Source organism: Anas platyrhynchos, chromosome 3, assembly GCF_047663525.1.
Source record: "Anas platyrhynchos isolate ZD024472 breed Pekin duck chromosome 3, IASCAAS_PekinDuck_T2T, whole genome shotgun sequence".
Lineage (NCBI taxonomy): Eukaryota > Metazoa > Chordata > Aves > Anseriformes > Anatidae > Anas > Anas platyrhynchos.
In genome coordinates this window covers 68,846,386-68,859,533 of record NC_092589.1, presented here as the reverse complement: position 1 = coordinate 68,859,533, position 13,148 = coordinate 68,846,386, and the positions used below count along the sequence as shown (strand labels likewise).

Genomic DNA, 13,148 nt, shown 5'->3' with positions numbered 1-13,148 from the left:
CCACCTCGCCAAGTATAAACAGCATAAATGGGAGGAAGACACTGTGAAAATGCTGTGCAAAATCACACTCACACAATACCAATGAATTAAGTGTAAGTTTTTACACTTTTCCTTTATACACCCTGTTTAAGTGTTACGTGACCTAGAACCTCCCTCATTTTTACTCAGAGTGGTTCCTTATTGTCCTGCATGTAAACAGCACCACAGAGCTCCAAGCCTGCCCTTTGAAGCTGTAGCCAGGCTCAAGGTGCCACACAACACAATTAGCAATGTGTGTGCTAAAATCCAACCAAAGAGATGAGAGAGAATACAGTCAGACATAACAGTGAGCATCCAAGGTGTTGTGCAAGTTTCGTTATCCTCATGACCTTCAAAGAGTGCCGGGGAGGGCTGTATACGTTGGCTCGCTTTGCCTCTCAGATTAGTGTTGTTAATCCAAATTCTCTGAGAATAAAGCAAACCTTTCCATTTTGATAGGCCTGTGGCTTGCAGCAGGCACGCTGTTACTGGGGTCTTACAGAATAGCCTCCAAAGGCCAAGGCAACAAAGCTGAGACTAAAGCATTTCTGGGATATGCATTTGTTCTGCATGCAACAACCTCCCCTGCAACAATTATAGCGTTCTACTCCAAGTGTTTTATAATTAATATCAAATAGCTTTAGCTTTAAAATGTAAAATTTCACATTGCTCAAGGATCTTCAGAATGGATTAAAAGTGTCTGAAAATAGATGCTAGAATTTTTCTACCTCTTTTCTTGTGGCTAACACACTATTTTCAAGTTAAAAAAAAAAATCCAACCAATCTGGCACAGCAAACTTTTAAGCCTATAAAAATGCAAATAGTGGAGGTGTACACCCCTCAATGAGACTGAAAAAATACTGATGGGAGAACCACAGTGTAATTACAGGAACGGCTGATTAAATCAGGATAGCACTTAACAGAACAATATAATTTCAAGTAAAAATACAGATGATTATATCATCATTTCAATGACACCTCCTAGAGACGATGAGAGATGGAACTTTTCAACTAGTGAACACTTCAATTTATATTTTTTAAATTTAAGTAGTAAAAAAATCCCTTGTATTTTCTCTGTGTTCACTGAGAGAATGGTGTGTTTTAATTCCAGTTTGTTGGAATAAAAGGTTTACGGCCAAAGACTAGAAGGGTGCTTAGCTCTGAATGTTGGTAGCTGATAATGGACTCCTAACTATATGCTGCTGAGCTGAACCCAGTGAATGTCATCAGAAAATGATCCTGCTAAAGTCATTGGAAACACTCCTTACAATTCTTACAGGAACTGGAGTGACCCAGTCGTGATTTTAAAGTTTGCAATCTTCCTAAGATTTTATGGTGTATTTAAAATCTTGGCTTGGATCTTTGCTATTTATTTAAAGAAGGAAAAGACTTTTCAGCGATGTTGTTGATCACTAGCTATATAACAGAGCAGAGCTGTCAATCATAAGTATTCAGAAGTTGTAAGCCAAACACTATACAAAATATTTTTTACCAAAACAGAAAAATGTTAATGTCCCAAAGTTTCGGTGTAGCTTATCCTACCTCTGGCTACAAACGCAGACTAGATGACTTTCAGCACTTCCTCTGGTGCAAGAATTTATTTAACTTGATATTTACCTTCTAGTTTTCAGCCTTCATGTTTAATACTTTTGAGTTTTCCCATCGGCATAATTATCGCTAGGTGTTGCTAGGACTGAAAGCTGAGCCTGCTCGTGTAAATCCACTATCTATGACCTTGAGAGAAGAGCGCCAGCTGCAGCGAGGCTGCACTGCCCCGATCCTCAGAGCAGAGGCTCTGTGCTCCTCGGCTTTCCTGGCAGGACAATGTTGGTGCAGCTCCCTGGGCTGTGCTGAAGCACATCCCTTGATGTGACACTGATGGGCGAGGGGCTGTGTCAAGCTGGAAGCAGGACCGCAGGTGCAGCTGTGTGAGCAGCTGACTGATCGCTCTCATGCCGAGGGCACAAAGGTGTTGCTGCTCTTCCCTGTGGCTCTTGGTGGAGATGGACGAACAGTGGAAGTAGGAGCCTTGCAAACGAAGGACAGTGAATGGAGATGGAGAACGCTTCGGGACAAAGGCCAGTGACACTCCTGGAAATATGCGGTGTGCTCACCTGGTATCCGGCAGTGAAAACGAGCAACATGAGGATGCCACTGGACATGGAAGGTAACTCTGTCTGGGAATGTGCAGCTGCCACTGCTCTTGACCCCTCCCAATTGCCAGTAAGTACGGATTTATGTTGTTGACAGACTTGGGACTGGTACATACTACTTAGAACATGCCAAACTCATCATGAGCAATCACAGTCATGTAGATTTTGCTTGTATGAGCTTCTCTGCTGGGGACTTCTTACCCTTCACATGCATTTTCACATAATCCTATTGCAACTGCCTGTGCTGGGTCTGTCTGAGCTGGAGTCACCTTTCCCTGCAGCACCCACACAGTGCTGTGCTCTGCACTCGTAGCTGGAACAGCACTGATATCACTCCAGTGTTGTGTTTATTGCTGCATAGTGCTGGCACAGCATCAGGACTCCTTCCAAGCCCCCCAGAGCCAGCAGGCTGGGGGTGGGCAAGTGATGGGGAGGGGACATTGCCCGGGCAGCTGACCTAAACCAACCAAAGGGATATTCCATAACACCTGATGTCACACTCAGCAATAAAAAGGAGGGCTTTCGTGGGGGAGGGGGCTGTTCCTCCTGAACAACCACTACGTGTTTTGAGGCCCTGCTTCCCAGGACATGGCTGAACATCGCTCGTTGATGGGAAGTAGAGAATAATTTTTTCCTTTCTCTCTGTGCTTCCGTGCGGCCTTACTGTTTCTTTTGTTTCTTTTTCTGCCCATTCCCTTTCCCTTTAATTAAACCCTTCTTATCTCAAACCTCGAGCTCTCTGTGTTGTATTTTCTCCCCCTTCCTCTCTGAGGAGAGGGGGAGTGAGAGAGCGGTTGTGGTTGAGCTCGGCTGCCCACCCCAGTAAAGCCACCACAGTCCTTTTTGGCTCCCAACGTGGGGCTCAAGGGTTGAGATAACAGTAGAATTGATTGAAGTGTTCACAGCTAACATACTGCTGGTTACAATGTTCGGTTTGCTGTTAATATTTTTCTGTGTGACTGTGATGTATGTAGTCTGTTCTCTGTTCTCTTTTTTCCTCTACACATCCAATTGGAGAATGCGTTGAAATCTGTGTTTGGTTTCTTCACCATGCTGTGCTGTAACATGCTGACCTTCGGTTTCATCTGGTACTCAGGCCCTGCATTGTCATCATTCTTGTCTCCTGGAGGTTATCTTTTTGGAAATATTAAGAATTACAGCGCCTTCTTTTTCTCCCCTAGCAGTCAATCTGTGAATAATATCGGGGTGATGCCTTCTTCTTCTCTCCCTGTGGACTAATTGCAGCAGCCTTTGAGTATTTTGGATACCCTTGGTCGGATGTTATCCTCCTATTACTAGTTCCAGTGTTTGTCTTGCTCCCTAAGGTCAATTTATTAAGAATATCATCCAAGGACCTGCCCCAAGACAAAGCAGTTGTGGGTGGCAAGGTGTGTGTGGGGGGATTTGGGCAGGTACCTGTCACGGTTTTCTCCTCCAATGGTTCTTAACTTCACCCCTGAACAACTGCAAAATCCAAGAAAACTGGTAGGATGTTTGTAAGACGTATGCCCTGACCCTGGCAACACCAGAGAGCTTCACCAGCTTGCTGCACTCTGCTGGGCCTGGCTTACGCCTGTCAAATGTCAATTAACACTGCCCAGCACCCTCAAGGGGATAGGCAGGTTCCTGAATTTGATGATGAGATAACACACACTGTGACCACCCCAGAGGACCGACCATCTATGGGATCAGTCGCCCCTATAGTCAAGACAAAACAGTGGAAAAGGAAGTCAGCTCGTTTAGTAAGGGAAGAAGCTTTTGCTAAGGAGGAGGGAGAAGAGAAAAAGGCAGGCAGCTCTAAAGCAGTGACATCACAGCACCATCAGGGAGGAGAGACCAAACTCATAGATGAATCAGAAACTACTCGGTCTCTATCCTTGAGTGAGCTTCAAGAAATACGGAAGGATTTCAGTCGTCATCCAGGTGAGCACATCCTCACCTGGCTGCTTCGATGCTGGGACACTGGGGCCAATAGCCAACAGCTAGAAGGCAGTGAAGCCAAGCAGCTGGGATCCTTCTCTAGAGAAAGGCTCATTGCTAGAGTAATTGGAAGAGAAGCACAAGTTCTTAGCCTCTGGAGGCGACTCCTGGCAGCTGTGAAAGAAAGGTATCCCCATAAGGATGATACTGTATACCAAGTAAGCAAGTGGACCACTATGGATAAAGGTCTCCAGCACCTGTGGGAATTAGCTGTGCTGGAGATGCTTTATAGCGATTTAAACAATGCCCAGATGCCTAAAGACCCTGACGAAGTCCAGTGCACAGCATCCATGTGGCAAAAGTTTGTACAGGCTGCACCCTCATCACATGCCAGCACACTGGCAGCAATGGATTGGGAGGAGGGGATGGGGCCAACTGTGGATACCGTGTCCAACCAGCTTCATAAATATGAAGAAAATCTCTCTGCCCCAGTAAGGGCCTGCATTTCAGCCGTGGAGAGACTGTCCCAATGGTTAGAAGAACACATAGCTTCCTCCTCACCTAGACAGAAGAATCTTTCGGCCATCAAGCGCCAGCAGTCTCCGGCTCAAGCAAGGGAGAATCCGGGACACACACCGCGAGGTACCTTGTGGTTTTATTTACGTGACCACGGGGAAGATATGAGGAAGTGGAAACATGAACCGACCTCAGCCCTAGCTGCTTGGGTACCTGAGCTGCTGAAAGATACAGCAGCAAGACGAGGGGCCCCTAGGAGGATTGCTGCCCCAGTTTCTGTTGGGCAGTCCCCCAGAGGCAGTAGAAGGGCCAGTATTACTCCTGACCCTGACAAAGAGACCTCTGCTTCACATTTGGGAGAATTAATTAATAGATGCTCCAGCCAGGACTAGTGGGGCCCTGCCTTTGGCCAGGTAGAGGAAAGGGACAACCGGATTTACTGGACTGTGTGAATTCAATGGCCTGGCACACCACAACCACAGAAATATAAAGCTTTAGTGGACACAGGCGCACAGTGTACCCTAATGCCGTCAGGCCACCAAGGGGCAGAACTCTATCTCTGGAGTGACGGGGGGATCCCAAGAGCTGAAGTGAGTCTAACTGGGAATGAGTGGCAAAAGCACCCCATTGTGACTGGACCAGAGGCTCTGTGCATCCTCGGCATAGACTACCTCAAGAGAGGGTACTTCAAGGATCCAAAAGGATACCGGTGGGCTTTTGGCATAGCTGCCTTGAGCACAGAGATTAAGCAGCTGTCTACCCTGCCTGGTCTCTCACAAGACCCTTCTGCTGTAGGATCGCTGAGGATTGAAGAACAACAGGTGCCAATTGCGACTACAACTGTGCACCAGCGGCAATATCGCACCAACCGAGACTCCCTGATTCCCATCCATGAGTTAGTTCACTATCTGGAGAGCCAAGGAGTGATCAGCAAGACTCACTCACCCTTTAATAGTCCCATACGGCCAGTGCAAAAGTCTGATGGTGAGTGGAGGCTAACAGTGGACTGTTGGGGCCTGAACAAAGTCACACCACCGCTGAGTGCTGCAGTGCCGGACATGCTGGAACATGGTATGAACCAGAGTCAAAGGCAGCCAAGTGGTACGCCACAATCAATATCACTAATGCATTTTTCTCCATCCCTTTGGCAGCAGCATGCAGGCCACAGCTTGCTTTCACTTGGAGGGGAGTCCAATATACTTGGAATTGGCTGCCCCAGGGGTGGAAACACAGCCCTACCATTTGCCATGGACTGATCCAGTCTGCGCTGGAACAGGGGAACGCTCCTGAACACCTGCAGCACATCAATGATATCATCGTATGGGGTAACACAGCAGAAGAAGTTTTTGAGAAAAGGAAGAAAATAATTCAAATTCTCCTGAAAGCTGGCTTTGCTATTAAACAGAATAAGGTCAAAGGACCCACACAGGAAATCCAGTTCGTGGGGGTGAAATGGCAGGATGGACGTCGCCACAGTCCGACGGATGTGATCAACAAAATAACAGTTATGTCTTCGCCAACTAGCAAAAAAGAAACACAAGCTTTCCTAAGGCTTGTGGGATTTTGGAGAATGCACGTGCCAGGCTATAGTCAGCTTGTGAGTCCTCTATATCGAGTGACTTGAAAGAGGAAAAGCAGGATGTGTTGAAAGAGGAACTCTTTGGAGTGGCCCCGAGCAACAACAGGCCTTTGAAAAACTCAAACAAGAAATAGCTCGTGCAGTAGCCCTTGGGCCTATCCATACTGGACCAGCTGTGCAAAACATCCCTTACACTGCAGCTGGGGAGCATGGCCTCACCTGGAGCCTCTGGCAGAAGACCCCAGGAGAAACTCGAGGCTGACCTCTGGGGTTCTGGAGCCGGGGCTGTCAAGGGTCAGAAGCCAATTACACCCCAACTGAAAAGGAAATATTAACAGCATATGAGGGGATTTGAGCCACTTCAGAAGTTGTTGGTACAGAGGCACAACTCCTCTTGGCCCCATGGCTACCTGTGTTACATTGGATGTTCAAAGGGAAAATCCCCGCTACACACCATGCAACCGACGCTATGTGGAGTAAGTGGGTAGCGTTAATTACACAGCAGGCTTGAATGGGGAAACCCAACCGCCTGGGAATCCTGGAAGAGATTAAGGACTGGCCAGAGGGTGGGGATTTTGGAGGGCTGACAGAAGAGGTAACTTGTGCTGAAGAGGCACCACCATACAATGAGTTGCCAGAAGACAGAAAGCAGTGTGTGTTGTTCACTGACGGATCCTGCCGTGTGGTAGGGAGCCATCAGAAGTGGAAAGCTGCTGTGTGGAGACCCACACGACGAGTTGTAGAGGCCATGTAAGGGGAAGGTGAATCAAGTCAGTATGCAGAAGTGAAAGCTATATATCCATATATCTATATGAAACAAACCATGCCACAGCCCGAAACACTATCTTGGGCCTGGAAAGACAAGTGCTGTGGCGACATGGTACACCAGAAAGAATTGAGTCTGACAATGGGAGCCACTTTCCAAACAATTTGGTCACTTCCTGGGCCAAGAGACATGGCACTGAGTGGGTATATCACATCCCTTATTACCCACAAGCCTCTGGGAAGGTTGAGAGGTACAATGAACTGTTAAAAACTATGCTGCAAGCATTGGGTGCTGGGACGTGGAAACATTGGGATATAAATCTGCCAGAGGCCACTTGGCTAGTTAACAACAGGGGGTCTGACAGCTATCCTGGTCCTGCTGAAACAAAACCCCTACACACTGTGGGAGAAGCTGAAGTCCCTGTAGTGCATGTGGGAAAGTGGATGGGGAGGGTGGTGTGGGTTGCCCCTGCCATGGGGAAAGGCAAACCCACTCGTGGGATTGTCTTCGCCCAAGGACCAGGGTATACCTGGTGGGTAATGCAGAAAGATGGGGATATCAAGTGTGTGCCTCAAGGAGATTTTAACACTGGGAGAAAATTAATCTGTAATCCAAGTTATGTGTTGTAGGAGGACACTGCAGAACCAATGACAGGTCAACTTCGCAAGGAACCGGGCAAGGGCAACCAACTTCACCTGCCCTGAGTGACCACTTTGACAGATGAAGCTGAAACCATCAACAGTTTTTATGAACATTTTGGGGAAGGACCTATGGAATTAAAAGAAGTACAGACGTATAAATACGTCAGTGGACAGAGAACAATGGTGATGAGAGCATCTATATACGAAACTGTGTGGGACCTGATTGTGACACAAATGTTATGGAATAAGGGGTGCAGGTTGTATTGGGTCTGTCTGAGCTGGAGTCACCTTTTCCCTGCAGCAGCCCACACAGTGCTGTGCTCTGCACTCGTAGCTGGAACAGCACTGATATCACTCCAGTGCTGTGCCTATTGCTGCATGGTGCTGGCACAGCATCAGGACTCCTTCCAAGCCCCCCAGAGCCAGCAGGCTAGGGGTGGGCAAGTGATGGGGAGGGGACATTGCCCGGGCAGCTGACCTAAACCAACCAAAGGGATATTCCATAACACCTGATGTCACACTCAGCAATAAAAAGGGGGGCTCTCATGGGGGAGGGGGCTGTTCCTCCTGAACAACCACTATGTGTTTTGAGGCCCTGCTTCCCAGGACATGGCCGAACATCACTTGTTGATGGGAAGTAGAGAATGATTTTTTTTTCCTTCTCTCTGTGCTTCCGTGCGGACTTATTGTTTCTTTTGTTTCTTTTTCTGCCCATTCCCTTTCCCTTTAATTAAACCTTTCTCATCTCAAACCTCAAGCTCTTGTGTTGTATTTTCTCCCCCTTCCTCTTTGAGGAGAGGTGGAGTGAGAGAGCAGTTGTGCTGGAGCTCGGCTGCCCACCCGAGTAAAGCCACCACACTGCCTCATGACTACTGAGTTCAAATTAGGAAATGTTACTGATTGAAATGTCATTGCTCCAAAGGTTATTTCTTCCTGAGTTGCATTATGGTAATGTATTTTATTAGTACAATGATATTTACAATATCATGCAGTATGCGTATGGTCCATATTGCACAAAGTATGGCGTGCAATTGTAATACCACCTGTTTGTTCAGAAGAATCAAATTTGGTAGACATATTTTCATAGTCGTGTCTAAAATGGCTGTGCTCTTTACTCAGTGAAGGACAATGTTATCCCTTGGAACTATTAACATTCTTCTGCCTAACAGGAAGGAAAGTATTGATAAGCCAGGGAATATCAGATACCTAAGGGAGATGACATAATTAGCGTGCATTATTAATGAAGCTATTGCCTCATTCACATGAAATACTGAGCACTTAATACTCTGTTTACCTCATCCCCCCATCAATAAATACATTCCCTCTAGAATGTGATGTTATATGTCTTCGCTTGGGAGATCTGTTCACTTCCAATCCATTAATTAGAAGTTTCAGTGCTGCCTATACTGACTTTGCTTTGCCTTTGGTTTTAGCTCACTTAGTGTTCTAATTGTGGTACACGTCTGATTACGATATTTAACACATGAATGTACATATTTGATGAGGATTGTGATGTTCAAACAACTGTCCTGAGAACAACATGATCAACAAGCAAACTGAGCCATACAGGGTTGTGTTTTTTTTTTTTCCTGCTTACTAGTTATTTAGAACTAAAAACAGCACACAAACTGGAATAAGACTAGCTGCCAGCACAAGAATGTGTTAGCAGAGTAGTTGATACACACCGCACATGTTATCTTTTTCAGTTTATCTCCTGCCACATTTTTTGTGTCATGTCTGATGTTTTCATACTGCTGGGAAGGAACTCAAGGCTGGTTTTGTAAGATGTTTACATGTCAAGTGATTCTTATTATATTACAGGTTGTTTTACAAGCTTAGGAACTGAGTATCAGCCCCAGAAGTGCTCTAAATAACATGGGTAACGCTCCCAGGGGAGTATTAAGGAGAACCCCACTGGCAGTGCAGGACCAGGCAGTGACAGCAGCCCTGAGCTGCAGAGAAGGAAGGCAACAAGGACCTGAAAGGAGGGGGATGAGGCGAGGAGGAGGCTACATCAGTGGCAAGTAGTCAAGGCGAGGGTGAGGAACCAGTGGCAGCAACCATGGGCTGTACCTGCTAGAGCATCACCAACCAGCTCCAGCAACACCAGACTACGAGAAGGTCATGAACCACAGCTTTGTGGTGTGAGATCCTGAACAGTTACAAATGCCCACGTATCCTGCTGTCTGTAGGGAGAATTCCAGGTAACCCTGAGGGATTGGAACTGATTATTAAATGCAATTTAATAGTATAACTGTTTAAGATAAAGAAGGCAAAAATCATTTTAAGGAAATCGGATTTAAAAACAACTGCTTTCTTTCATACTGCAGAAGACAGACCATTGGAGAGATCCATAACACAGCCGGGGATGTTTGTAAGAACAGAGCATAATTACTCACGGCTCTCCCTTCCCAAGTACTGACAACCAGGGGGTGATTCAGGCACCAAGCAGAGCCACCTGATGGCAGTACAGAACATCCTGGCTCGGCTCCAGCTCCAGAGGGTCGGGGTCCCACCTGAGTCCTGTTTTGTATTAGCCAAGGCCATGCCCACATCTTGTATACCTTCACCTGCCTCACCTGGCACTGAGTTCCCATGTGCAGGTAATGAAGTGCCTTCCCCAGCACTGGTGCTATGCAGGAGGATTACAAGAACTAGAGTGAAGCAAGTTGTTTTTCTTTTTTTTCCATCACATAAGTAGAATTAAATAATATAAAAATACAATTAAATTGCTGAGCTTGTCATTTTTTTTCCTCCTGTTGACTTGCCAGTATGTCTGCGTGGGCCACACGGGAAAACGCTATTTACAGGACAGCTGCCAGTAAAAACGTGATCCTGCCCCGTGCTAACGTGATGCAATCTGGTTTCAGCTGAGGCAGCGGAGTCTGGCCGCCGAGTATCTACCACCAGCACTTCATGCTGCTCACAAGCAAGGACCTGATCAATGTGCTGCTGGAATCCATGACTTGTAAGGCTTTGTTTAATAAGATACCAGTGTATTCAACACTGATAATTGGTTTAATACGTATCAGTACATAGTTGCTCTGAGAAGACCAACTGGTTGTGTTTTTAAAGGCTTGGATCATATACCGAGAGAGGCAAGTGTTAAAACGTGAAGGAGATAAGGGCTCTGTGCCTCTCCAGGAAGGCAGGTGATGAGATGTGACTCATCTGCCCACCGACTGCACAACATGCTCAGAGGAAATTCATCTTTAGTTCAGCCCAGCAGACTGACACTGCTGTAAAGGATTAAATCCTCCCATCACAGGCCTATCGTAAGCTCAAAAGCATTAAAACATACGATAGTGGGGGAATTTGGTTTAAAAAGGGAAGGGAAAGGAGTTGGAAATGTGCCCTGCCAAGGCAACAATAAATATGTTCTGTAGCAATGGCAACAGTGAGGGAGAGCGTAAATCCACAGCAGGTATCATTTTCTTCTTACTACGTGTTTCTCATTTACCTTCAGTGCTCAGAGTTCATGCCATGAGTCAGAAGCAGCACCAGAATTTCAGAAACAACAGTAGTATTTCAGCCAGCCCGGTAGAGAAAGATCTCAGCAGTACCTGCTCTTCCAAATTTATTCATTGTTTACTTACCCGACACTAGGGTGTCCTCTTTGCAGACAGTTTGAATGGACATCAGGGTGTTTTTCCTGCTATGATAGAAAAGGTGGCCTTTTCTCCAAGCTGACTGGAACATCCCTGTGCCTCCTCCTTGCTTCAGACTGGAAAACAGAGCTGCCAAAGTGGTGTTGCAGGGTGACCACAGAGCGACTGGCATTTGTACTTTCCTTTCTTAATTCCTCTTGGCTTGCTTTCCCAGTTTCTCACATCATATTGAGGGACCTCAAAAGCTCTGCTCACGAAAGAAGCATAGTCCAATTTCATGAACTAATACACTATTTCTAATGAGGGGAACCTGAAGAGACAACAATCTTTTTACTGATTTACTCTTTAAAGTATTATCCCTCAGAAATGGTTGACCATTAACATACTACAAAGAATGACAGGGTTCAGTTTGCCTCAATTCTGCAGCATGTGTTTGGATTTAGATACCTGGAGCTTATCTCAATGGTAGGCAGCAACCCAGCCATCGGCTTTGTCTCATTGACACAGAGCACCTTAGGTGCCAGCATTCACTGCCACTCCTTGAAGGGACCATCTCACAGCTAAGGACACGGGAGAGCTGAAGACAGAGGAGCAGGACTGCAGTTACATGCCACCTCCCACCTCTCCTTGATTTAAACCTCAGCTGTGAGTACTCAGGACATCTGCAAGGCAGGCCTTACAAACGGCACCATTAAAGAATGAACGCACGGAGTTTGCACCCACTAGTGAAAAAAACCTTGACTTAAGTGGGCTAATTTGCCCACGTTAAGCAGGAGCTGAGATGCCAAGGAATTTCTTTATCCTTCCTGGTTTTGTCCTCTAGTAAGTATCAGAGGCCCTTTCTAGCCACACTCTCTCTTGTTGGCAGGGAGTTTCAGCAAGCCTGCTGAAGGGCTCAGACATTTAGTGCCCTCCAAAATCAAACACCTCCATGCACACACCGTGCTTGGCTGGACTGCTCTAAGGTGTTTCCTGAAGCCTGGCAGCGTGCTGAGCAGGCTGAGCCCAGCAGGCACCAGGCACATCTGCCAGCCTGTCCTAGGGGATCTAGCCAGCAGGCTGCCAGCTGTTCGTGGCTCTGCTCATTGTGCTTTAAACGACGTAATCTGAAGTTTCCAATTCAAAAAAGATTAATGAAAAAAAAGGATTTAGCAGCATTTTATCAGCCAGACTGCTGAACTGGACCTCAAGTGTGATTAGTGACTGGAAAAACTGATGTACAACACCTCACTATTCCAGGCTGAGTCCCACTGAATTAGAGAAAACATTTGTCATCTGTGAAAAATAAACCTGGTTTATCTTCTGGTTAATCAATTGCAACGATCTGTGCAGAGATTTGGGGATACCGAGGAGATCTGGATGCCCAGTTCTCGCAGTTGTTGCTAAGTGGGCGTTCCCTGGCTTCACAAGACTGCGGAAGGTATCTGCCTGCAGCACAAGGCATTTCAGCATCCCTGAAACACAGCTGCTCGCATGCACTGTGGAGTTCCCCTGGCCCTCTGGCAGACCTCACAGTGCAACAACTTTGAGACAAGAAGAAATTAAAGAACACAACGTAAGAATAAGAAGAAAATTTTAAGCTTGACTTTTAGCTCAGTTTTGTGCCACTGTGACTACTTTCTTTTTCCACCAGAGTTCTTATTTCCACTGGACAGAGAGAAGAAAGTCAACCCACCTCCCACAGAAGTATGTTTAGAAGCGTGTTTAGATCTTGCAGTTCTTGAGAGCAGCTGGTCATCTAATTTTACATAGCAAAGTACACTAGATGAGGTCCTAGTTACTGATTTATAGGAAAGTGATGAATAAAACCTGAATGAATGGATTAATTTTTTATTTTTATTTTTAACTGTTTTGCATGACTGAAAAATAAAACTTGTGGTACTTGACTATTGCAATCCAGTAGCTATGTTCTGGCTTTGCACTGGCCACCTGTTAATGTCCACCACA

General features: G+C 46.2%; 1 protein-coding gene across 1 annotated transcript; it reads left to right on the top strand.

Moving 5' to 3' along the window:
- The first annotated feature begins 1,708 nt into the window (after positions 1-1,708).
- On the top strand, positions 1,709-13,087 carry LOC110352290 (uncharacterized). Its single transcript, XM_072036080.1, has 2 exons — positions 1,709-2,241; positions 3,353-13,087. The coding sequence occupies exon 2, from the start codon at positions 3,752-3,754 to the stop codon at positions 4,997-4,999; it is 1,248 nt and encodes a 415-aa protein (XP_071892181.1). The 5' UTR covers positions 1,709-2,241; positions 3,353-3,751; the 3' UTR covers positions 5,000-13,087.
- Positions 13,088-13,148: the final 61 nt, after the last annotated feature.

Bases quoted from the DNA above. Each gene is read 5' to 3' on its own strand.
- LOC110352290 (XM_072036080.1), top strand. From the start codon at position 3,752: ATGTCAATTAACACTGCCCAGCACCCTCAAGGGGATAGGCAGGTTCCT.